The 27,278-nt window shown below is 35.4% G+C and overlaps 1 protein-coding gene across 1 annotated transcript in view; it reads left to right on the forward strand.

Annotated features, from left to right (window-relative positions):
- Positions 1-27,278, forward strand: part of ADGRV1 (adhesion G protein-coupled receptor V1) — a gene marked incomplete at both ends in the record, with an annotated part of 250,885 nt that overhangs the window by 54,605 nt on the left and 169,002 nt on the right. The window contains 25 exons of the mRNA XM_079548227.1: positions 1,755-2,364; positions 3,283-3,498; positions 4,687-4,902; positions 5,844-6,088; positions 6,289-6,470; positions 7,515-8,326; positions 9,823-10,032; positions 11,886-12,016; positions 12,309-12,408; positions 13,549-13,728; positions 14,625-14,788; positions 15,345-15,438; positions 17,193-17,271; positions 17,811-17,949; positions 18,456-18,597; positions 19,916-20,178; positions 21,228-21,403; positions 22,005-22,129; positions 23,203-23,369; positions 23,457-23,600; positions 23,830-23,937; positions 24,409-24,661; positions 25,341-25,463; positions 25,676-25,898; positions 26,351-26,555. Coding sequence (XP_079404353.1) covers positions 1,755-2,364; positions 3,283-3,498; positions 4,687-4,902; positions 5,844-6,088; positions 6,289-6,470; positions 7,515-8,326; positions 9,823-10,032; positions 11,886-12,016; positions 12,309-12,408; positions 13,549-13,728; positions 14,625-14,788; positions 15,345-15,438; positions 17,193-17,271; positions 17,811-17,949; positions 18,456-18,597; positions 19,916-20,178; positions 21,228-21,403; positions 22,005-22,129; positions 23,203-23,369; positions 23,457-23,600; positions 23,830-23,937; positions 24,409-24,661; positions 25,341-25,463; positions 25,676-25,898; positions 26,351-26,555 — 5,307 coding nt within the window. The remainder of the gene's footprint in view (positions 1-1,754; positions 2,365-3,282; positions 3,499-4,686; positions 4,903-5,843; positions 6,089-6,288; positions 6,471-7,514; positions 8,327-9,822; positions 10,033-11,885; positions 12,017-12,308; positions 12,409-13,548; positions 13,729-14,624; positions 14,789-15,344; positions 15,439-17,192; positions 17,272-17,810; positions 17,950-18,455; positions 18,598-19,915; positions 20,179-21,227; positions 21,404-22,004; positions 22,130-23,202; positions 23,370-23,456; positions 23,601-23,829; positions 23,938-24,408; positions 24,662-25,340; positions 25,464-25,675; positions 25,899-26,350; positions 26,556-27,278) is intronic.

Raw genomic sequence — 27,278 nt, forward strand, 5'->3', positions numbered from 1 at the left:
GTCAAGAAAGTTGGGCAGAAAGACAGTTTGGCAGAGCAGGGATCTTCTTGAGATTTAGGTAGAAAAAGAAAGTGTATGGCCACTAGAAGCAAGCTTTGGTTACTTAGGAGGACTGCAAAGTTGATGTTTCCCATCTCTCTGCAGAGAGAAAGTTTGTGTAACCAAAGCTCAATTAGAGTTGAAGCCAGCCAATACTGTGAGGGGCAATAAAAAAGTATATTGACAGCAAAATATTGTTCCTTTATTCGATGAGGATAGCCACCTCAAAAATAAGGACATAAATAACATGAAAACACTAATTATGGGCTCCCTCCAGAGCTCTGAGTTGTGGAACTGCGTCTTTGGTAATGATCAGCTTCTCTCCAAATCTATGGTGCCTGATGAAATTCATCCCAGGCTACTTAAAGAGCTGACTGATATCATTATGGGACTTTTCCCAATTATTTTTCAACAGTCTTGGAAATCTGGAGAGGTCCCAGTTAACTGGAGGTTGGCAAATGCTGTCCCTTATCTTTAAGAAAGACAAGAAAGAAGACCCCACTAATTACAGGCATATTAGTCTCACTTTGGTGCCTGTTAAAATTCTGGAGAAAGTCCTGGGAGTTACTGAGAAACACCTGAAAGATGATGCAGTCATTGGTCAGAGTCAGTACAGGTTCGCAAGGGAAAGTCCTGCTTAAGACATTTACTGTCCATTTACAACAAATTACTCATCTTGTGGAAAAGGACAGTCGACTTATGTAATCCCTTTGGATTTCAGCAAAAATTTTGATGCTGTTTCTCACAGTGTCCTGGATAAAATACCCAACATACAAATAAGGTAAAACATACTGTGATGGTTGAAGAAGTGGCTGACCGATCAGGCTCAGAGGTTTTTAGTAAATTATGTAACATCAGGCTGGTAGCCAATCACTGATTGAGTTCTGTATGACTCCATTTTAGGGCCAGTTCTCTCCAATCTTTTAAAAATGATCTGTACTTGAGTGCATAGCAACTAAGGTTGCATACTGAAATCAAATTAAGAGGAGCTGTTGAATTGCTTGATCTTTAGAGGGTCCCTGTGGAGAGACCATGTCAAATTGGTGGAATCAGCAATACCAACTGTATGAATTTTAAGAAGAGTAGGTGCCAGATTCCATAGGTGGGGCAGGACAGCTCCAGCTGTATGTACAGACTGAGGAGAGCAGTCCCACAAAAAGGGAACTGTGGATTCTGGCTGACACAGAGTTGAATGTGAGACAGCAGTAAATGCCCTGGAGCCCAGAGGGCCGGCTGTGTGCTTGTGTGCTGCAGCCCCAGCACTGGCGCTGGGCAATGGAGGGGTTGTGCCTTTTGCTATGTGCATTGCAGCCTCACCTTCAGCGGCTGTCGTCCCTGGGTGTGCTCAGCACAGAGCAGAGGAGCTGAGGAGAGCCCTCCTGGCAGCTCCTCACAGGGAGCGGAGGGCAGCGCTGAGCTCTGCTCTATGTGACAGTGACAGGGCTGAGGGAACGGCATGGAGCTGCGTCAGGGAAAGGTCTGCACCAGAGGGCGGTGGGCATGGAATGGGCTGCACAGGGTGTTTCAACAACACTCAGACAGAGGATTTTAATGTAGAATGGTCCTGTGTGGAGCCAGGAGTTGAACTTGATGATCCTTGTGTGTCCCTTCCAACTCAGAATATTCTGTAGTTCCATGACTTTGCCCTATACTTTCTTTTATGTTTTCTTTTTTATTGCGCCAAAAACACAGAAATCTTTGTATTTTCCACTTAGATTGTGAGAACTCATGGGGCCCTGTCTGAAGTGACTCTGCACTGGATCATAGACTGTGATCTTACTGAAGATCTGATCTCTACATATGGAAACATAACATTTGATGTTGGTCAAGTGAGAGCAAACATCACAGTACAGGTTTCTCCTGATGACGTTCCTGAACTGGATAAGATATTTTCAGTTTTGATCATCAACGTTTCCAGTGGTCGCCTTGGAAACCATACTAAAGCAACATTAACAGTTTTAGCTAATGATGATCCATATGGACAGTTCATCTTTTCTGAGAAAAACAGACCAATAAAAGTTGAGGAAGAAACAAAAAATATCTCTTTGACAATAGTAAGGCTTGGTGGTCTCCTCGGTACAGTAATGGTAACATACAGAACTCTAGGTGATGATGAAAAGTCATCCTTTCTTCCAACTAACGTTGTTAGAGCAATACAAGGAGAAGATTATATACCCATTACTGGCTATGTTGTCTTTGCTGCCAATGAAAGAGAGGCCACAATATCTTTACCTATTTTAGATGATGATGATCCTGAGAGGTCAGAATCTGTTTTTGTGGCGCTAAACAATACTGTTTTGATTGAAAAAGTGCAAGATCGGCCAAGTAAGTATTTTACATATGTAAACCAAATATTCAAGTATGCAGGCTAATGCTTAAGCTCTGTGGGATAAAACACAATAATTGAAATTACAATAAATATTTACCTCTACCTAACTCAGTATGGTTAAGAATTCTATGAATAGTATATGTTAGAGTATGTAATATTCAGCATGATAATTCTGTGTCTACCGACAACATATATTTCCTTTATCACTAAATTTTGTCATGGGTTGATAAGCATTTTTTTTATCCCTTTTGCATTTGCCTTAGGCAAGGCTTTCTAGGCTAAATATCTTACAATATTGGTTTTATGCATAAAAATGATGCAGCGTTCACTTGATGATGTTTCTGTGAAGCCTATATTAGGAAATGTTAGTTCCACTTGATGAAAGCCAAAACAGCCTTTTAAAATCTAGGTGGTGTAGAATCACAGATGCATACTGTTTTTCATTAGTGCATAGACGTTTGCTTGATCCTTTATTCTGATAAATTCTGGTCATTACAGCCTGATTTGTACTTAAGAGCTTCTTTGACATGCCTCACTGCTTCCCCATCACCCACATCCTACCCAAGATTAATCATAATTTTAAGGGAAGCTTTACCAATAATTCTGCTGGGAACTGGCAGGTTGCTTATATTTCAAAATTATATTGTCCTGTAGACAAATAAACAAATAATTTTGATAATAGCTTACCTCATCTTTATGCCACAGCAAGGTGAATTAATAAGTTAAAAAAAAAAAAATTGGATTCTCTACCATAATATAATACAAATACTAAAAGTATCTTCATTTTATTTTGTCAAAATGTGAAATGATTGCTTTGTTAAAGGTAGTAGTGGCTCACATGCCTATGAACTTTATAGCAACATATAGAAAAAATTTCAGACTTGTTCTCACTAAGTTGTTTTTTCACATTTCAGTTGTGAATTCTCCTCGTCTTGGATCAGCGAGTGAGACAATAGCTCATGTAATTATCAATGCCAATGATGATGCTTTTGGAACACTTCAGCTTTCAGCTTCAATTGTGCGAGTTGCTGAAAATTATGTTGGACCAATCATTAACGTGACCAGAACTGGGGGAATTTTTGCAGATGTTTCTGTGAAATTTAAAGCTATGCCAATAACTGCAACAGCAGGTAAGAAATCAGAACAGCAGAAATACATATTGTGTGTTAAAGCGGACAGGGCATTTTGTATGCTTTTACTAACCAAAGCAAACAAGTGTGTAACAAATGCAGGCAAATGAAACAAGCAGAAAAAAAATGAAATGTGGTATTTACTGACTGTGCTCAGGAGACAGGAATCCAAGCCCTGTGTGACCACATCACATTTTAAAAAGCTCCAAGTCATTATCACTGAAGAATCTAGCAAGAGAGATAAGAAAAGGAAGTGGCTATTCATTTCCCTAGTGGCTGCTTCCATCTTCGAATTGGAAAAAAAAAATATATAAAAATAATAAAAAGTTTTTCATAAAAATCCCATAATGGTATTTGTAGGTACTTCCTAGTCCTTCCTATTTAAACCTGTCATGCATGGCTCATATGAGTTTATTGGAAGGGAATTGAGAGCTAGAGGCTCAGCTGTGAAACAGAAAAAAACCTAATCAAAAGTCAAGCCTTTTACTTCTCACGATAAGAGAAAGAGATGAAGTTTTGCAGTTGGTTCCTGAAGTAGGAAAAGTTACACGAAGAAACCAGCAACCTCATGAACTACAGGCTGAAGCCTCTCCTAACTGATCAAACCCACTGCATTTTAGCTGTGCTCCAGGCTGAGTAGTATATCAATATATTTCCAATTATTTTCTGAAGGGGAGCCATTATCTATTATATCTTAGTTGTTAATCAGGCATTCTTAGGGGAAGGTCTGCCTAAAATGAGATCTGCATGTACAGTATTCCCGTTCAGTAAAATCTACTTTGACAAAGGTACTTCTGTTTACTTTATCTCCTGGAATGCCAGACAACTATCAGAAATCAAAGACAGAAGTATCTCAGTAGTGTGATCTTCTCAACGGAAGAGAATAATGGACGTTTTGTAATTGCCTTTTGGTCTCACAGTTTATATTCTGTTTTGGCCAAGCTGAGTTTTAGTCTAACCCATTTAGATATCTAGAAAGCATCAGGAAATAAAAAAGATTATGTTCCCTGGCTTTGGAGATTAAAAAAAAAAAGGATATTTCAACACAAAGAAATGCATGTGTAAGCAAAAAAAGATAAATATTACTGATGATAAATATTAGTGGTGTTCCATTATAAGCCATAACATTTTAATATCTTCTGTGTTTTTATTATTTTTGGTTTTTTTTCATTTGATCTACAAATCTAGGAGAGGACTACAGTGTAGCCTCATCAGATGTTGTCTTACTAGAAGGAGAAACAAGTAAAGCTGTGCCAATTTATATAATTAATGATATCAATCCTGAAGTTGAGGAGTCCTTTTATGTTCAGCTGCTGAATCAAACAACAGGTGGAGCTCTGCTTGGATCTTTGACTAGGGCAATTATAATTATCGAGGCTTCAGATGACCCATTTGGATCTTTTGGTGAGTCTTGCCGGATTTTTCTCTTATGTTAACATTTTTACTACAGATTTGTGATTCTGTGAAGATAAAGAGGAGGTCTAGTTGAAGATAGTAAAGGACAAAGTAAAATTGTTATATGTTATAATGAAACATATAATGAAGGTGTAATGGTGCTTTAATATTGCAAGATGCATTGAACAGTCAGTTCATATATTGATTTTTTTCCTAAGTGAACGGAAAATGGATTTTAAAGTCTCTTCTAAAGGTGATGGGTAGAATTTAAATTACTTAAACAAAACACCTTTTTATTTGTTCTAAGTGCTGAATTCCTGCAATAGATTTAACCCAAACTCTACGTGCCAATATCTGTTTAAATAGTTTAGTCTCTTTATTTTACTAAGTATTTAGATGAAGCTTTCTTTACTGTGAGAGTGATGAGCTGCTGGAACAGGCTGCCCAGAGAGGTTGTGGATGCCCCATCTCTAGAAGTGTTCAAGGCCAGATTGGGTGGAGCCCTGGGCAGCCTGGTCTAGTATTAAATGGGGAGGTTGGTGGCCCTGCCTGTGGTGGGGGTTGGAGATTTGTGATCTTTGAGATCCGTTCCTACCTGGGCCATTCTGTGATTCTGTGAAAGCAGGCTGGCTGTCATGCTAAAAATTTCCTCACTGGAAATCGTAACCAGTGTGTCTTTGAAGAGATTAGAAATATCTCATGGCTTGCGTTGAACAAAGGATGTGGTGGAATGAACTTTTGGGAAGAGAAGTGAAGGCTTAATTTGCGTGGTTATTTTCTCAGTAAATAAAAATATTAATACTGAATGTTCAGTTTTTGTTTTAAACTTGATTAACAGTGATTTATTTAACTTCGTAATCAAGTGAAATAACACTATATATAAATAAGAATGATACTTTTACTTCAAATATTATGACTAATGTAATAGACCTCTTTGTGCTGGATTTTAGTTTTTCAGATCACTGAATTCACTGTGGAGGAGCCTGAATTTGGATCAGTACCCATAGATCTGCCAGTAATCCGCAATGCTGGTACTCTTGGTAATGTGACTGTTCACTGGATTGCTACCATTGATGGACATCTTGCTGATGCTGACCTGCAGTTTGCTACAGGCAATATTACTTTTGCCCCTGGAGAAACCTTTCAGATGCTGCTGTTGGAAATCCTGGCTGATGATGTTCCAGAAATAGAAGAAGTAAGTCAAGCAGTTAAATCTTTCTTGAACATTATTTGAGTTTTTAATTGTTGTAGAAATAGGTGTAGTGGAAAACAATAAATGTTCTGGCAGGGAAATGTAGGATGTTCCTTTTATACACATCCTATGATTATTGTTAGAAATACCACAAATTGTTTAGCTGCATTAATTGTTTCTCTTTTTTTCTTTTTCTTCTTGAGATTGTCCTTGTAGTATTAACTCAGGCCTCCAATGGTGGTGCTATTGGGGTAGATGGCATGGCAAAAATTACAATACCTGCCAATGATAATCCTTATGGCACAGTTTTCTTCCATCAATCCTTGTATCGAATCCAGGAACCACTAGAAAGAAATTTGCTTGCAAACATAACAGTCAGACGAAGGTTTGTACATTGCTTCCTTTATTTAAAATTATAAATTTCGTACCTTTAATCTTTGCCGTAATGTCAAATTTCATTTTCAGTATTCACAGCAGTTCTCTGATCTGCCAGCTCAACATTTTCATTTCAGATATATTGTTTCTGCTTACCATGAGTGTACATAAATTACTTATGTGTAATATATATTGAAAAGTACAACATAAACTTTCTGTACACATGGTATGTGATGATTCTTTCTATTCATTTAATCATCAGAGTATTTAGGCCTGCTCAATATCCTGCTCCTATCATTTGAACTGAAGGACAAAATAAGCCAACACTTGCAGAACTGAAATAAAAAAGAAAATGAAAACAAGATTCATGTATGTGATCTGTTTACACAAATGGATAGAGATAGGAGAAGGGGGAATGGTTTTAAACTAAGACAGGGGAGGTTTAGGTTACATTTTAGCAGGAAGTGTTTCACACAGAAGGTGCTGACACTGGAACAGGTTGCCCAAGGAGGTTGTGGATGCCCCATCCCTGGAAGCATTCAAGGCCAGGCTGGATGTGGCTCTGGGCAGCCTGGTCTGCTGGTTGGTGACCCTGCACATAGCAGGGGGGTTGAAACTAGATGATCATTGTGGTCCTTTTCAATCCATCCCATCCTGTGATTCTGATTCTATGATCTTAAAGGAAAGATGACCAGGCTAGGCAGCACTGGCTTTTTCTCCATTGCCAGTGAAGAGAACTAGCAAGTCCTAAGAAGATAGAGCTAATTCCTAGAAAAAAATGTTTACTATTATGCGTTCTTAACAGAGTATTATACAGGCTATAAACAATCAAGCCTGCTGTCCACAAAACAAACAAACAAGCAAAAACCCCTCAGTTATTTTGGTATTAGCTTCAAAGGAAATGCATTTTAATCCATTACTTGGAATTTTTCATCAATTCAGAAATGGCCAGTCATTTATTTATTTTTTCTTCACTTGTATTCTTAACTCAGAAACAGAGTATTAGACAGACTTTGTCAACTAACAAGACTTTCTTTATTATAATATCTTTTAGTGAGGGAAGATTTGGTCAGCTGCAGATTTTCTACAGCACGTCTGAGACTGATGTTGTAGCTCTTGCTGTTGAGCAAGGTCAGGATGTCCTGGCCTATTATGAGTCTCCTGTACAAGGAATTCCTGACCAGCCATCCAAGACCAGAGTGAATATGTCAGCAGCAAGTGACCCAGTGTATGTCTGCGCAACTCAGTGCCTAAAAGAACAAGCCTGTTCAGCCTTTACGTTTTCCAATGCCTCCGGGATTCCTCTCTGCCTTTGGCTGACGTCGGAGATCAGCTCTTTAACTAACACTTCAGGATTCTGGACCTACAAGAAAAACTTTACTAGTGCATTCACTCTATTTAGCACGCAAGCCAGTGCTGGAAGTGATTATCAACCTATTACAAGACAATGGGCCATCATGGAGGAAGGAGAAGAATTTGCAAATCTCACAGTTACCATACTGCCTGATGATCTGCCAGAACTGGATGAGAAATTCACCATAACCCTTTTGAAAGTTGAACTAATGAACATTTCAGCAAGCTTAAAAAATCAACCAACTATAGGACAGCCAAATACTTCCACAGTTATCATAATGATGAATGGAGATGCATTTGGAGTATTTAAGATCTACAGTGTAAGTCCCAATGCATCAGAGAAGGGCCTGTACATTGAAGTAGAGGAACGTCCTCAAGCCAGTGTGCAGCTAATGATACACAGAACAGAAGGCAGCTTGGGACAGGTGACAGTGCAGTGGCATGTAACTGGTGGAACTGCTACCCCAAACGTGGATTTTATAGGTGCTGGTGAGACTCTGGTGTTTGCTGAAGGTGAGGCAAGGTTTTGTTTTCTCTTTTATAAGACTAACAAAAAGTAAAAAGAACCCAAGTACACAATTCTTTGGATGTTTTTACAAGTAACAGCTTATTCTTAGGCTTTATCTCCCTGAATGTGCAGGATATGTGTGCAAAAGAGAATGTTTGAGCATTACTTTACAGGATTGTCTTGCAGAACACACACAGTGGTACTGAAAAAAAAAAAAAAAAAAAAAAAAAAAAGAAAACCATAAGTATCTGTGTTTTGTTAAAGAGGTATTGCAGTGTGCTGCTTTATAAAGATTTCCTTTACATGACGTAAGGAATAATAATGCTAAAGAGAGTTGCAGGCATCAAAGATAATGGTAATGAGAATCAGACCTAGTTTTTTTGTTAGCCTTCTGTCAGAATGCTGCTAATTTTTCATGGTGTCTAGTTTAAATTCTGAGATCATATTAATTGCATTATGTAGCAACATACTTAAAAATTTTATGAACAGGATGAACAAACCACTGGCAGACTTTGCTTATGTATCATCCAATGTGACGCATTTAATGGTGTATTTTATATTTTCAAAGCCCATGCTGATGAAGCAGGTATATTGAAAACAATTTGTAGGAGTGTGGTAAGGATTACAGTGTGCTAGCTAGCTTGATAAATTATCTAAATGTAAAAGATGGTTTCTCTTTTTCTGCTGGCCAAGATTCTGAGGCTGGCTTATAACTATATCAGTGGTTAATGGTTTAGTCAAAACTGTTTTATAACTATTTTAAAAGACAATGTAGCAGCAAAAATGTGTACTTTGAAAATCGATAGTCTCATAACTATAAAACACGGCTGACTTCTGCATAACAGCACTGCATAACAGGATTGTATTGTAAATTTTTTTGATATATGGAGATTAGAGATTGATAGTGTTTCCTACTCATATTATTATTCTTTGGTAGTCTCAAAAGCAAGGAACTGACATAGTGACAGCCCATTTTAAAGCATTCCCTGGCACAGTAAATATGTTTAAATTAAGTGTTCATACTTATGCATATGGTTTATCAGAGAGCTTAGGCACTTGCTAATTTAAAAGAATGGCTTTTTTTAAAAAAAATAACATTCCTCTCTTCTAAGTTAATTTTAAATTCAGAAAATATGTAATGCAAATAAAGAATTCAAGAATTAAAAAATAATTCCTATGTTGTTAATTTCTATATAGTGTGATTGTAAAATGTGATAATTTCATTGACCTAAAGTGAAAGTTCAAAAATAGTTGAATGAAGCTGCATAATGTCACTCAGTAAATGTCTAGCAATATAGGTAAGGATGATTGAAAACGGCTTATGAGCTGGCTCGGCCCAGTTCCTTGACTAGTGAGGCGACCATGACAGACTCATACACTTCTGTGCTGTTTTTTTTTTTTTTTCCTCATGAATCTTTCCTTTCAAAATGAGATCATTATCTATTTCACAAGGTGATATCCGTGTGCATGTGTATGTTTATATGAATTCTTCTCTGTGTAGGTGAAACAAAAAAGATGGTTGTGCTGACCATTTTAGATGATCCAGAGCCAGAGGATAATGAAAGCATCAAAGTCAGCCTTGTTCATACTGAAGGAGGGAGTCGGATTCTGCCCAGTTTTGACACTGTCACACTGATTATTCTAGCAAATGATAATGTGGGAGGAATTATAAGCTTTCATACAGCCTCAAGATCAGTTATTGGTCGTGAAGGTGAGTCTTTAGTGATGACCATGCTCAGTTTAACATTGGTTTCCATCTTTGTGCCTTCTGTTGATAACAGTGATTGTTTCACTGTTCATAGAATGCCAGCAGGAAGAGAGTAATCACATGAAAGGCATGAATTTTAAACTCTTGCAAGTATTTAGAGAATCACAGAATGGTTAAGGTTGCAGACCATCAGGAGAGATGGTCAGGAGAGAAGGAGACCATCAGGACCCAACTCTGCTCCAGCAGGGACACCCAGAGCAAGGTGCCCAGATTCATGTCTCCTTTTGAAGATCTGCAAGGAGGAGACACCACAGCCTCTCTGGGCAGTCTGTGCCACTGCTCCATTACATGCACAGAACAAAATGGTGCCTCATGGTCAGAGGGAACCTCCTGAACCTCCTGTGCACCATTGCCTCTGGTCCTGGCATTGGGCACAGTGAACAGAGACTGGCTGCATCCTCTGTGCGCCCCCTCTTCAGGAATTTATAGAGACTTGTGAGATTCCCACTGAGCCTCCTCCAGTCAGTAGTTTCTACTCGTTACAAAAGTTGGTGTTTGTTCAGTAGCACTTTTAACATTCAGTTAAAATTCATATTAACATTTTTGTCTGGATACGAAAGTTGACGAGGAAACCTGGGTCAGTAACTACATACTTGAAGTATGTAAAAAGGATGTATTGGACTTCCGTGTTTGGATTACAGTGAATTGGCTTTGTCATAAGGTACTTTTCCCAGTTCAGTGAAAATACACTGTATTTTATAAAGTTGTATTTAAAAAAAAAATTGTTTTCTGTTTTCAGCAAACCATTTTTCTGCTAAGTATTTATTTGTTTTTAATGGATATGCAGAATTCTCAAATAGGATACAATTAATTTCAGTGCAGTGCTTTACTGGGTCATATAGAGTAGGAGTCTGTCCTCAGATATATGACTGTAGAAGTGGAATGTTTGTAATGTCTATACTTTCTCTGGAACTTAAATTTTGAAATATGGATGTGATACCCCTATCTATTATAAATAAGCATCTGTCCTCTGCTGTGAATGTATTGACTAATAGTACCAGTTTTGCCTGCTGATTTATTCCATGTTGGTATAACATGGAAATTTCACATGTCCACATTGAAAATATTTAATATGAGTTGTATAATTGCAAGTTCAGAGCTGTATTCTCTACTTTTTACAAAGATTTCTAAGAGGTTCGCTCTTTTTAATTGAAAAACTTTGAGGGTTAAATGTGCAAAATACCATAATATTCACTCACTGTACATGAGCACTATCAGTCAATACTGATTAATTCAGAAATTATAAGAAATTATTAACATTGTATGACTTATTTCTAATGCTTATGATATTTGCTAGTTCAGAGTCACGTAGGATTTAGAAATAATTATAGGCATTTTTTCTGCATACATTACATAAAGTCACAAGACTGTACAAATGTTTGGATAACGTTTATTCATTGCCAAGGAAATGTTTTAAAAGACTATTTTTGTTCTGACTGGTACATACAGCATTTACTATTTTGTGCATTTCACAGGCTGATATTGCTTTGTTTATGCGAGTTTTTTGGACAATTCACATTCTAAGTTTGTCATCTGTTACAAGTTCCCTCATATTTTTGTAATTCTTTCCACATGTGGACTAAAAATGAAAAAACTCAGAAGAAAAGGTTTAGATCTGGGTTTTTCTTTTCATTATTACATGAAAATGGTTTATATGACAACTGTGAAACAATTAAAAACATGACTGTCTTTCAGAAAGGTCATTTTAACTGTGTGATATTTGTTTTTGACTTCTCATTTTTGTAACTGTTACGTAGGAGACCCCAGATTGTTGCATCTTGTCCTTTAATTCCTAGGAGAACAACTGCAATTCCATATTGTAAGAACTGCTCCTGGACTTGGAAACGTTACAGTTGAGTGGAAGATAGTGGGGCATAATGTAAAACAAAATTTTGAAACCAATTCTGGAATACTTTTTTTTGCTGAGGTAAGTCCATAAGCAGTCTTCTTGTCTTCATGAAAATACTGTAATTACAGCTGGGTGGAGAAAATAATATGATATTTTTAACAATCTTTATTTCTTTATTTATTTATTTGCTCTCTTATTATCAAACTTCCAAGCTGGAGGGAGCTTACAGTTCTTGATACTTTAACTTAACATTTCTTGAAGGTGTTTTTAGAAATACATGCCACAATGATTTCAGTTGTGTTTTATATCTATACAACACATTTGCATATATATATGCACAATAATAACAATTCAATTTAATATTAAATAGGGAACGCTGAATACAACATTGTATGTTCATCTGCTGGATGACCATATTCCTGAAGAAAAAGAAGAATACCAAATTATCTTGTACAACATCAGAACAGAAGGTAGTGCAGAACTATACTGATACTTCTTTAAAATACCATTTAAAAATAAAATATTTTCATATTTATTAATTCATTTTTGAGGTGTAGGACTAAACAAACTGCAACTGGTGCAAAGTATGAAAGTTCAATAACATTTTATTAAAAGCTTGATTTACATATATACACACTATTTTTATGTGCATGTGTGTAAACCCCATAGCATCACTACAGATACACTTAAGTTTTTTTAATCCTGATTTAACTCCACCTATTCAATTCGCTGGTCAGTTACTTTCCTTTAACTGAATGCTAACTTGAGCTTACTGGTATATGATGTATAATGTTACCATGAAATACATAGATACTTTTATCTTTTAAAACAATCTTGTGTTATCTCATTGATCTGTCTCTGAATTTAATGTGGCCAGAATATTTTATTCTTGCCATTCCAAATCTAATGAGAAATGAAGCATGAAACTCCATCCCTTCTGTAATACCCTTTGTCAAAATGAAATTAATGTCCAAACACCAGAATAATTTGGTATGGGTAGTATTGCTCAAGGACATGATTTAGTAGAGGGTTGTTAGAGTTAGGGTAGTATGGTTTGGTCATGGTTGAACTCGATGACCTTTAAGGTCTTTTCCAACATGAGTGATTCTATGATTGGTGACTTACTAACTTCCTAGAGTCATGTGACCCTTGTAAACAATTAGGATTATTATAATTATTTGTAAAGACAGTAGTTGGTAATGGGAGTAATTTTTTGATTGGGAAGGAGAACACAGTTTTTAAGCTTTTAAGATTTCACAATAAGTCCTGGAAAAATTTTCCATTTAAAATAGATTGTACTTAAAGAAATTGTAAGTACTGGCCTATTATGTTTTCTAATTTCTTAATACATTGTTGTGACCTTATGGTAGGTATACATACAATTTCTGATGAGACTGTATGTTCCTATCTTTATAGAAAGTAAATATATGTGCATATATAGGTCTCACTATATATGCATATATATAATCCATAAGCTTCACTGAGCTGTGTTTTTATAATTCACTGAGCTTTTGCTGGCTGTCATTTGAATGTAATATCAACAGTGGTAAAAGACAAAAAAAAAAAGTTCTTCACACTTCATTCACTGTAGTCCATTGATTCTCTTGCAGGAGTTTCTCCTACAGGTGCTGCTGTTTTGGATAGTCAAGGATATGAAGCTGTTCTAACGGTAGAAGCTAGTGATGAACCACATGGAGTCCTGAATTTTGCTTCCACATCCAGAGTAGTTTTAAGTCCAGAAGAAAATAAAACAATTCAGCTTTTTATTAACAGAGAATTTGGATCCGTAGGTCTGTATAATAACTCTTAAGAGAAAGGAAATTTTGTTTTGATAATCATTAGGCAAATATCATGATAATGAGGATGTAAAATTTGGAAAAGTTTTGTATACAGTTAATTAGTTCAGAACGTCTAAGCTTCTTACTGTGGGCTCAGAAACTAGGTATTAGCCAAAACTGTAGCCATAACCCTCATTTATTCTGCAAGGAATCTGAAAGCTGTGGCATATGCAAAATCTCTTACTAAGTTCAGATAGTCATCGTTATTTATTCATTAAATAAGACTCTTCCTTATATCTTATTTCATACAAAGTAGCTTTTCTTTTCATATGCCATTTAATCTTTAGGATCACTCTTTTAATGTTTACTACTTGATTTGATTTACTAGTCTGCCAGAAATGACTTTATTCTAAAACTGTTTAACTCTTGTGTTTGGAAATAATTATGTATGTATTCTGATTTTGATTGTTTAAATCTGATAAGGAAATAAGGTACATTTATTAAGATGTATACGAGCACTGTCTTCAAAGCTTTTCTTCAGTAACAGCCATTACTGAAAGGTATCTTTGGTGCAAAAACTGGTGTTAATAATACATGAGATTCTCATTTAGTTGTACTTCAGCAATATTTGTATCTGCAGAACTTTAAATGTCTGAGTATATTTCATCCTGAGATGATTTTTAAATTTTTTTCCACAAGCCAGCAAAGGCTTTGACAGCAAAGCACTTTGATGTAGGAACAAAAGTCCATTAGCTCCAATCTACTTCGGATTAATCTTTTAATCCTTCTGTTTTGTAGTTAGTCTATGTATTTCTTTTGGATGAGGAACTATCTCTTGTTTGTATCAATTCCAGTGAGTATTGTATAAGAATTGAAGAAATTTTTTTTTTCCCTCACAAATTTAACAGGTGCTATCAATGTTACATATGCCACAGTTACAGGATTGCTCTCTGTAAGTAATCAGACAGAACCAACCTTAGCTGAACCTGGAGATGATTATATACCTGCTTCTGGCTCACTGATTTTAGAAGAAGGAGAAACATCAGCTGCCATAAATATTACTATCCTAGAGGTAAGCTCCAAACTTTTTAATTCTATACTTCAAACAGAGGAATAGTTTGGAAACTAAAGCTTGAAGCCTATATATTACTAGAAGCTATTAGTAATTTCATTGTTATTAGAAAGACGGTTTCAGTCTTAACACAGAAAAGCAAGTAGTTGTAGAAAGCAGCTGCCCTTCTGCGTAAATGAAATATAGCTGTCTCATTAAAGCTTTACTAAATATATGTTATTATCTATTACCATCTAAACAGTGTGCTTTGCTGGATATAGCCTTTTACTTTCTTACTATTTGAGATTTATGCCTCTAATATTGGGCAGTAATTCATTTGTAAGAGTAGTTTAGTGTCACCATAGGATCTTTTCATGAAATACAATGTCTCACTTCATAATTGTTTCACAAAAATTAGTTTTGCACCCAATAATTTTTTTTACAGAAAAATAGAATAATAAATGAATCCTTTTTTCACTGTGACATTACAGACTTCAAGTGTGTTGTTCCCTTGTTAACTTACGTGAGTTTCTTAAAGAAAAATAAAAAGAGCATGTATTGTATTTGTATTTTGCAGGATGATATACCAGAGGTGCAAGAGTTCTTCTTGGTTAATTTAACTTCAGTGGAACTCATCATGAATCACTCAATTTCATCCCCACCTAGGCTGGGTAATCTATCTTATATAAAATTGTATTTTTTCCTTTTTTATGTCTTGTATGATTTTGGGAAATTGTTATCATTTTCCTTACTTGCCAATTGTGCCAAGATTAGACATGGTAACCTGAAATAAACATTGTAGAATATAAAATATTTTCAGTATTATACTTATTTGTTCCTGTAGATTATGGGGAAAATATGAAGTAATTTTCCCAGAGGAGTTACTAATTATTGGTTAGAAAGCACAATTACCTGAAAAGTTTGTCGAAAAAATTTACTTAATTTGGCTATTCTGTTCACTCCTTTTAAAATCTCTTTAAATTCCTCTTTTGTCCTATTTACTTTTAGGAATCATATTGTATGGTTTTATTACTTTTTCAGTGATCTTCGTATGTCATTTATTTCTCTATTCTTCTGCTTTTCAGTGCGTAGTTGTCATTGACTTAAGGACAGTTGGAGTATCCTATGCTACTAAAGACTATATTCTTTCAAACGTCTTCTTTGACTCTTTCCCTTTTTCTTTGCATGCTTATAGAAGTGACTGAGTTAATTCGTTACAGATTGAAAGGTAACTTTCAAAACTTGTAGCTGTTCTGTAGATAATGAGCTCTGATTAGTTGAGCCTAAAATGTTAAAGGAGTAGGAGGGCAGGAAGTGGATAATCAAGGGAAGTTTGAGATGCCAGACATAGAATAAGAGGTGTGATGTTGATGGCAAACCATTACAGATCCCAGCTGAACAGATCTGCCTTCAAAGTGCTAAGAGAAAATGTGGGTTAGAAGTCATGCAGAAATGCTGGTAATTGGCAGCACACCCTCAGGATTTCTACACCTAATTATTTTTGCTATCGTTGTAGGGCTATCACTCGTCTTCATCTGTGCCTTATACTGACAGGTTTAGATTCATGGCAATGACCTACTTTTAATTGTTTTATCTGAATTGATAAAAATCTTTCCCATTAATCTAAATATAGTATATTTCCTGCAGGCTCAATGAAGTCAGGTTGATTTTAGAAAGTAAGTTATAGTTGATAAAAAGTAAGTTGAAATAAATTAAGATGATCATGTGGTGCTGTTATCTGAACAAATTAAGGCTGTATTTTTTTGCAGAAGAATCAAGTTCTGACTGTCAAGTTCTTGAAACTAGTGGACATTAACCGATTATTCAGTGTTTTCACACTGTGACACATTCAATTGTTATGTTAGGGTTATTGTAAAGACATATATGTCTTTATGAAGCAATAGGAATTTACAGTACATAAATAGATAACAATTCTTTTTTTGTGAGGTGTGTGCATTTAAGGTGTATAATGAGGTACTGAAGCATAAATAGAAAATGAAATAGTGGATAATTTATTTTACTAAATTTCTCTCTCATACTCAGAATAGCATAGTCTACGAAATGTTTAATCTCATCATAATAAATGCATACAATGAAGACAAATTAAGATTCCCTGAGAAACGTAGCTTTTAGTATTTCCAAGTGTTTACGTGCCGTTTGCTTTCTGAGTTTTCTTTAGTCATTCCTTTTTCATATGCATTATCAAACGTAACAGTTGTATTTCAAGGCAAGGTATTGCAGTCCAAGTAGAAAGAACTCTTTCTCTGAGTCTTTCCAATTATACTCCTCTACTCCTATTTACTCCTTTATATTTTGGAAATCACTGTTTTGGTAGAGACTGAAGAAACATTTATTTTAGTTCCTGAAAATATTGAAACTTGACTTCATTGTTCTTTCATTTCTCTCATTCTGTTTTGCCTTTTAGATGTGGGAGGTTTAGCTTCTCAAATTATTATTGACGCTAATGATGGAATAAGAGGAGTAATTGATTGGGAAGGTACCAAGTAAGTTTTATCTTCCTTAAGAACTCATTGAGCCTATAAGAGATTAGAGTTGCCCATTTTCTTTGTAAGTTAACAGTGAAACTCCTGATAAAGATAGTGCTATATCTTTGAGATTCAGTTCATCAGAAATAGAGTAGAAGATTTCCATACTGCGAACATTTACTGTATGTTTGTTCAGAATTCTTTTGCTACTTTCCTACTTACCTGCTTTCACTGTTGTCCTTTAAAATAGTTTGCCTGCAGCAGTTGTTTCAGCTTCTCTGTTTGTGTAAGCATACATTCTTGAACCAACCAGATCTTTTTATTAGACTAATTTCTAGAAGATGGAAAGAATGCTTGCATGAACATGAACTGTGTACAGATAGATTTCCTTAATCTCCCACATAGTTACCAGTAAAAAAAAAACACAACCTAATTCAATGTACATAGTGAAGAAAGGTTAAAAGATTGTATTAGATGACTATAATGTAGGGAATTGTTTAGAATCTAATTCAAAAGAACATAGTGATATTGAGACTCTTTCTTGCTTTTTATTTTAGTTTTGAAGTTAGTGAATCTCATGGGAATCTGACAATAATGGCTTATCGAAACAGAGGATCATACGGCAATGTGTCTGTATTTTTTTATGCCCAAAATTTGGAGGCCCAACTGGGTTTGGATTTTTACGTGACCTCAAGAGTAAGCAGTAAACTCTAAACCTAGTAATTTTTATTCCTACAGCTTTCTTAAAATAGTATCTACTGAATTCTGCAGAATGATCAGTAGTGCACCTACATATTTCAAGTTGTTTCAATTACTTTCACCAAAAAAAATTTAAAAATCTCTATTTTCAATAAATATATATATATTTTTCACTATAATGTAAACAATGTAAACTTCCAAACATCTATCTCAAATTTAATTTTGCTTAGACATAAAAGCTTTTAAGGTTTAAAAGCTTTTTTTAAAAGCTTTTAAGATTTTTTACAACTGAACTTTCAAAGTAAATTGTTCTTGTTTGTCCTAATTCTGTAATGTGCTGTAATTCTACATTTTTATATCAGTCAATTCATAAGGGACAGAGAGAGTATGGTTCTTCACATGCCTCCTTTTCTGTTTAATAGAATTCTGTTTACCATACTTTAAAAATAATATGTTGTATTATCTGCTGTGAGTATTCAATGCTTTCTGTGTTTCAATGATAGACACTTTATTTTGCTGATGGAGAAAGGAACAAGTCTATTGATGTCATGATTTTTGATGATGAAACTCCTGAAGGTGATGAAAAGTTCCAGTTAATCTTAACAAATCCTTCTCTGGGGCTGGAATTAGGAGAGAATACAACAGGTAAAAGTTAGTTTTAATGTTCTCATTCCTTGGAATTCTACAGCAATCATTTTAATTTCATTTTTCTTAATAATCATATTTTCACAAAACACTATTGCCCGACTGTGAATTTACTCCTTCGGAGGCCTCCAGCTCCTCCTGTTTATTAGCCATTCTACATGCATTAGTGTAAATGCACCTCAGCTGGGCCACCTTTTGGGTTGGAGAAGTTCTTTACCATACTCAGGTATTTCCATAGTAACCAACCTCACACCAGCCAGTCTGAAATGGTATGTCATTCTCCTCCTTCTTAAAGACACAAGATTGTGTGGTCTTGCCAGCACATTCCTCTCCCACAAGCACTGGCATGTTACATTCAGGCTCCTTTGTAGTGACCCTGCTTCCAGCTGCGCCCCCCCTCCCCTCCCCTTCCCCCCCTTCATGCCTAGGATGAAGCTCTGTCAATGAATCCTGTCAGCTCCTATTGTAAAACCCCTTTCCTCCAGTGGGCCAGCACTGTGCCCTTGTGGCCAAGGAGGCCAGTGGCATCCTCGGATATATGTATTATAACAGGTGAAGTTAGTAGGGCAAAGGAGGATCTCTTCCCCCTTTACTCTGCCCCATTGAGACTGCATCTGGAATATTGTGTCCAGTTCTGGGCCCCTGAGTTCAAGAAGGACAGGGAACTGCTGGAGATGCCAGCACAGAGCCACAAAGATGATTTAGGGCTTATGAGGAAAGGCTGAGTAAGCTGGGTCTCTTTAGCTTGGCGAAGACTGAGGGGTGAACTCATTGATGTTTATAAATATGTGCAGGGTGAGTGTCAGGAGGATGGAGCCAGGCTCTTCTCATTGACATCTGATGATATTACAAGGGGCAACGGGTGCAAGCTGGAACGCAGGAGGTTCCCATAAATATGAGAAAAAACTTCATGGTGAGGGTAACAGAGCACTGAAACAAGCTGTCCAGAGAGGTTGTGTGACAGTCTGTGATTCTGTGAATTTTTAAGAACTTTCAAATGAAATCTGGGAAGTATTTTATGTAAAATAAGGTATCAGAAAGCAAGAAAATGCCTCACTATAATGAGACCTTTTTATATTTTTATGATCGTTTTCTAAGAGAGGTTGTGTTCTTCCTGCATAGACATCTTACTAGTTAAAGTGAAATGCCTGCTTATTCCTTCAGGTTCATGTGGACATACAGGCATAATATGTACATTAAAGGGAGAATGCATGTAAAGGAAGATTTGGGTTTATATTCTGTATTATGTTAGTATGTATCTATGTTTATATTTTCCTATGCTAATTAAATAATATTTTCAATATTTATTTCTCAAAAGCTACGATCACTATACTTGCCAATGATGATGGCCATGGAGTTTTGTCATTCAATAACAGTGATCACTTCTTCTTGAGAGAGCAAACAGCCAGCCATTTGATGGAAAGTGTTGCAGTACTGAATATTATTAGAGAACCTCCTCAGGGAATATTTGGTACTGTGACTGTTCAATATCTTGTAAGTGAAATTAATTCTTCAGAGCCATCAGTGGATTTGACCCCTTCTCAAGGATATATTGTGCTGGAAGAGGGAGTCAGATTGAAGGTAATGTGCTATTAAAAATAGCTAAAAATATGAAGATAAAAATAAAATAAAATAAATTAAAAATAAATTAAAAATAAAATAAAAATAAAATAAAATAAAAAAAATAAAACTAAAAATATGAAAATAAAAATACTAAAAATGTGAAGGAGGCTTTTTTGAATTTGTTGGAAAGATTTAAAAGGATCTGAACTTTGCCTTTTTTTTTTTCTTCTTCTTTTTTTTCCTTCATTCACAAGGCAAGTTGATTCATGAGCTGGTACTAATTTCTTCTCATTCACTTATGTGGAAGAGCATGAAAATTAAATGGGTTAATCTTTAGATATTTCTTCCTAAAATAGTCACTAAATATGATCTACTGTGAAAGAATTTATTGCAAGTTCTGTATTATTTCAAAATGCACCATTGCTAGTTTTTTATTCTATATAACAAAGATATGTGTGCCTGTGTAGCTTTTAGTTGTTCAGGTAATCTGGAGGATGAGCCCCAAATTAAACACTTTCTCTGTTTTTTTCTTTGTTAGTTTGTGGGTGTCTTGCCTTCTTCTGCACAGTGGTGAAGGAGAAAGAAAGAAGCATTCAGAGGAGAGAATACTTCAAATATGCCTTTATTTTTTCCTTTCTTCTTCCTTTTCCCAGCACCAATATCAGGATTTTCCTATTTCCCTACAGACAACTTAGTTTCCAAATAAGCTAAATTAAAACCATCTTAACCAAGTTACACTCATAGCTGAAGGGTGACTGTAAACTACCAAGAAATTTATGGAGTAATTGGAAAAAAAAAAAAAAAAAATGAAGTAAGAATCAAAATTTAAAATAGAATTTCAGAGTGTTGCAGGATTTGAAGAGAGAAAAGGAAAAAAAAAGTTGAGTTACACCAATAGAAAGCACCAGAAGGATGACTTAAAACCTCAGTCTAATCTATCCTTACCTCACTTGCCTGTCCAGATTCACTTGTGTGCTATCCAGAGCCTTACAGTGAAGAAAAATAAAATTTCTATTAGAATTGTGTCATGTCCCAGTTACATTGTATACTTGTTTTTTTGTTGTCAGACGCTACATATTTCTGCAATACTCGATGAAGAACCAGAAATGGATGAGCATTTTATTGTCACCCTGTTCAATCCAACTGGAGGAGCCAGATTAGGCACAAGAGTGGAAACTATGATTACTGTTTTACAAAACCAGGCTCCTCTAGGGCTTTTCAGCATCTATCCAGTTTCTAATAGGTACTGTAAACAGATTGAGTAAAAAATGAGATTGTTTCTTATATTCGAACGGGATGCTATTTCTTTACAATGTTATTTTTGATTAATAAAAATTTGCTAAAGAAATTCAACAACTTAATTTTAAAGCATTTGTAACTTTGAAAGGTCAAATACTATTATTGCTAAACAAAAGGAAAATACTTTAAAAAGGCTTGTTAATAATCAGATTTTTTTTTTCATACATCAATACTATATTATTGTCTATAGATTCCACTAGTACTCTTCTAGTAGCCAAGTTAAGAGTCCCAGATGTCAAATGAATACATTTTGTAGCCTGTGTAAAATACAGTTTTACTGAAAGATGTTTTTCAGAAGCAAATGATCCACGTGGAATGACATTTTAAAAAATCACTCAGCTGAAACCATGCAGATAGTGTGTTCAGTTTCAGACTAGTGAAAGATCTTGCTGTACTGCATATGATTTTGTCAAAGCATTAGGGTAAGAAACATACCTACTTTCTTTTTATTTCTGCAGCTGGAATTGTTCTTTAAAAATCTTATTTTCTAATATAGCATAAGAAAATAATTCATTTTTTCTTTTTTTTATGATTCTCACATTTAGGACAAATTTTCTTATCATTGAGGAAGCCAACACTACAGCTTATTTAAAAGTTTCACGGACTAATGGGCTCAACACATCTGTGAGCATTGAGTGGGAGACACAGTCAGACACTGCGTTTGGCATCAGTACGTTTACTTTATGGAGAATGTCTTTTGAATTTGTCAGTTAGAGATAATAAAAAACTAACCAAACACAGGAAATCTAACTTTGGAATGTAAATTCATTCATTCAGGCTTGATTAAATGAATATATTCATAGATTATGTAAAAATTCATTACATAAAATGGCTTAGATGCATAAGAGTCACCCTGTCCATCAGCTTCTTCTGCCAGAGTTTCAGTAATATCTTTGCTGAGAATATGAACAGTGCTGTCACTACACTTTAAAAAAAGTATATATTTTTGTTTACTACTTGTAACTCTTGTTTTTTCTAACTTAGTATAAATGTAATGCTTTACATACACCCAACATAATATTATCTTGAAAAAAGGCTGTGACATGCTTTTCTGTGTTATCTTCCAGTCTTACCGCGATGCATTTGTGGAAGGCTATCATTTAATGACTACTTCAAGCTCATTCAAATTTGCACTTGTACTGAAGGAAGTTGTCCTTTCATCTCTGCCCTCTTATTTCTATTTCTGTGCTAATCATTCTTTATTCCATAACTGATGTGTGTATCCCTGATCCACACTGAAACAAGGACTAAAAATGAAATGCCTGATTTTGAACATAGATCAGTATCCTGTTGTTCTCAGCAATGGGTCTAACCTCTGTGTAGGACTGGGAATTTAGCTTCTGAAATTTAGTTCAGTGCTTTTTTGCTGTAAGCCAGCTGAACAGCTTTGGCAATTTAAGAACCTTAGCGGCGTGACTGCCTGGATACTGAGAGGAAGGTGAGAACAAAACATGAACATCCTATAGTTTCTTTGTTACTTTTTTCACTGCTTGCAGCATGCCAAATCATTGTTAGATTTACATTTCCTATCATATCTACTATATGGTTGTAATAAATGAAAAATAAATTTACTGCTTAACTTTAATTATATCCTCAGTGTTATTCTGTTTCTATGCATGTACATACGCTTAAGACGAGCACTAAGACAATACTGGTTTTGGCAGGAGATGTGGGATTGGAAAACTGTCAGCTAATAGTAAACATTGTTTAATTAGAAAAATGTTTTCTGCTACTATGTTGCAGGGGGTGGAATCAGCGTCCTGTCTGTTCTGCAAAGTTTTGTGGTAGAGTCGGTGTCTGGTTGGTGTTTCTTTACCTCAGGAGAAATTTTGTATGGTGTTCTGTTGCATGTGCCTCCGGCCATGTTTTCTACTGTCTACCAGTGGAAAGGAGTATTTATTCCTGTTGAGGTAAATGTTTCCAAACACTTTGGTGTTTGATTCTAGTTAATAAGGAATAAATTTGCAGTATGACTTTTTTTTTTATTCCTCTCACAGAATTTCACTATGTGGAATCCTAAAAGCTGCATGTCTTACAAAATTGGTGGTTCTTCCTACCTTGTGATTAGCCATGGAGGAGCTGGGCAGGGAGCTTCTGACAATAGTGTGTATACATTCATGCCTGGACGCAGATTGTTGTGGGTAAATCTATTTTACTTATAAAATTATAGAATAGTATTGATTAGCCAGGACCTTGGAAACATTGTCCAGTCCAGGCATGTTATGCAAAAAAAAAAAAAAAAAAAAAAAAGCATTCTGTGTGCTGTAATGTTTTGGGATTTCTGAAATACTAGATGACTTTCACAAGTGTATTTGTATGTATACATGCATATACAAATAATCACCCTTTTTTGTCAAATTTCCCTCACAGATGCAAACTCTATCTGTTCTGGATACCAGACATGTGAAACATTTTACTGTGGAGAAGGAAGACTATTTGATTATTGTGAGCCATCCAACTAGTTTCAGTTCCATCCAGGTTTGAATGTTCTTCAGTTTTCTCTGGCTCTGGTGTGGTAGTTTGTTTAGTTGGAGAAATGAAAGAATAATAGTAAATCTATAAGCATATATTTCAAAGAACTTGCTTCTGATCCTATTATAAATTGGTAAGTTTGTTCTTAGGCATGTTTGTATGTATGAATACTCATCATGAGCAGACAATTTACATCTGGTTTGTTTTTACTGTTAGTATTATTTCATTTTTAAAATTTAGCACAGAAAGGACAAAAATGTGTTATGAACACAAACCTATTTTCCAGGGAACAGGCACAGCTGCAGTAAGGGAGTTAGCAGTTGCTTACCAGTGGATTTGTCTTAATATGTAGTCCACCTTAGAAACTAGGAATTTAGTTCACAGTAAATCTTTGCAATTTTTTCGGCATGTCATTTACTTTCTTTTCTTTCAGTGCTAATCAAGAATATATAAAGAAAAATTTTCATATTTCCACAGATTTTCCAGTGGAATAATAACACGTTTCTTCTGCATCATCAACTTCCACTTCAAGGAGTTCTGAACATAGACTTGTTTCCTAGGGGAGGCTTTATGTATATGTTAGTTTCTTTATCAAATACCAGCCAAAACATGCTCTTGTACCAGTGGTTGAATAATGAGTTTAGGAGGCTTCATGAAGTACCAGAAAAAGAAGTAAAACATATGGAGTCCTGGATTTCTGGATCTGATATCTATTTAATTACTGCAAAAGGTATTCAGCAGAAAACAACAAAAGAGTTTACGGAGTGTATGAGAGTTTGTTCAGTAGCAGAGGCATTTGTGGTAAAGGACTTCAGATAGGGATTGAATTATTACTGGAGAGGGTGACAGTCCTCAATAAGAATTTAACCCTAATAAATATTTTATCGCAGTAATCTCTGCTTTTTCTCTCTGAAAATAAAAGCACTGAGTTTGTTTTCAAATACTTACAAAACAAATGTTTTCTCAACAACACTGCGAATAACAATGATCATCTACCTGCTGATCACACTCATTCTAAGCTTTGCTGAGCTTTTTAACAAAGAAAATACGTCTTTTATTATGCGTGTGGTATTTTATGTGATATTTTGTCCCTGAAGCTACTTGGGTGTTTATGTTGCAGTTCACACTTTTCTTTGCAATTGCCAGTTGCCACATTTCAACTTTAGCGTTCATTTTGTGTTCGTACATGTCATTGCTTGTACTAAAGCCATTAAATGGTGTCAGTGGATAAATTATCACATGGGCATCACTGATACTATGGAGTTATGCACCAAATAAAAAGGAAAAAATAATCTGTCTCGCTTCATAATTAAAAAGCTACCAAACACTGACTTTTGAAGGGACACTAGTGTGTGACTTATCTAAAAGGTGGCAAATAATGTGATCTTTGTTATTTTGATTCTTTGTAGAATCTGGAAATTTTTCTGAAATTTTTATCTGGGAGACAGGGCAGTCTACTTTTAGACACTTTCAGTCTCTTCCAGTGCATGATGTCAGAAACATCCATGTCTTCATGCCCCCTTCAGGTTTAGGTAAGACTTCAATGAAAATATTTCTGCAAATTCTAGTTTATAATGCTGGTACTGTAGAAGTAGATAATGCTCTTTTTTTGTGGTATTTATTTATCAGACTGTAAAAGTTAGCATCAACAGTGATCTACAAAGAACATCTCTGATATTAAAACATTTTAAATATATCTAACACTAAAAATGAATTATTTCTTTATCTTCTTTGCTCCATGTAGTTCATATCCTGCTAGCAGGTAAGGATATAACAGCACTGTATTCTTGGAACTCAGAAGCAAACTCATTCTCTATAATGCTGGAGGCCCCATATGCGGATCATATCACATCAGTTATTGCAAGTTCTTTGAACTCCAGCAAAAGCTTGATTGTTTTGACTATAGAATCCAACTCCCAGATTTATGAACTGACCACTGTTTCCAACCAGTCGGATTTTATACCCAGGTAAGTTTTTTTTTTGTTTTATATAGCTTGTCTCACTGCTCCTGTATTTCCTTTTCCCTGGTATTGATTTGGTTACAGTACAGTGTTACAAGTTTCTATGTGTGATGAGCTTATTTTATTAACGCTAAAGAGAATTTTTCACTGTTTAAAATAACCTGAGTTCAGCTTCATATTTGCTTTTAAAACACAACAAAGATTTCCAGTCATGACTTTTTTCTTTCAAAGCTTCTACTTAGGATAAATGAAATTGCATTCATAATTATTTTTAGTTACTTTATGATCTCTTGTTATTCTTTTAAGGAAAATTCCTTTCTAACCCAAATTACTTCCAGAGCAATGTAAACAATAATTACATCTCTAAAATGTTCAGTAAATTTACAGCAGTGCTTTGAGAGATCACTAATCAGCTATCCTAAATTTATAATTGTTATATGCACATGTTTCTGTGCCAGTTCAGGTGAATTGATATTTGATCCTGGGGACATGGAAGTTGTGATAGCTATCAATATCCTTGATGATGTTATCCCGGAAGAGGAAGAATGCTTCAGAGTGTGGCTGAAAAACCCTAAAGGAGGTGCAGAGATCGGTTCTCATGGTTTTGTTAACATTATTATTCCTTCAAATGACAACGCCTATGGAGTCATAGCATTTGCTCAGGTAAAAATTCTAAGATAAATCATATATATAATTCCTGACTAATTGAACACATACTGGAACTGTAAAATTCAGAATGTTTTTCTAGATTTTTTTTCTAATGTCATCTAGTAATAGATGTGTAACATCTATTTAGCATTACTATATGATTATGTAGAACACTGGGTGATAGGACACAAATTTCACAGTCCCTATTCTGAGTTTTTTTTAATCCCCTTACATTAGATTAGCATGTTAGTTTATTAACTTGGTTTTGCAACAAATTAAAAATCCAATTTTTAGATGTCGTATTTGATGGCATCTAGTTGCTGCTTATTCATTATGCAAGTGAATTCAGTAAACAAACCTGAAGAGCCTTTGTCTTGCTTCAATTATAGGAGGGAGAGGAGGTCCTCTTATACGTGTTTATCTGATGGTGAGATTAAGACACTGCGGGTCAAATGTTTGCCCAACCAGTTTATTACAAATCCTAGTTGCTCAGGGAGATGGGGAAGGGAAGACAGGCGATAAAAAAGAGATAGAAAGTAGAAGCGAGGAGTCTTTGTAGAAAGCGAAAGAGAGGTAGTCACCACTAAGGTTTTCAGTGTTGCTTCTAGTTTTTCTGTTGATCACAGGAGCTTGTCCAATCACCACAGGGGATGGGAGAAAGCCAGGAAGCTTCATAGCAAGAAGGCCCTGGGGGAGTTCTTTCATAGAGGTTTTTTTCTCTTAGGGGATTCCTCCATC

The sequence above is a fragment of the Tetrao urogallus genome (assembly GCF_951394365.1).
Source record: "Tetrao urogallus genome assembly, chromosome: Z".
Classification (NCBI taxonomy): domain Eukaryota; kingdom Metazoa; phylum Chordata; class Aves; order Galliformes; family Phasianidae; genus Tetrao; species Tetrao urogallus.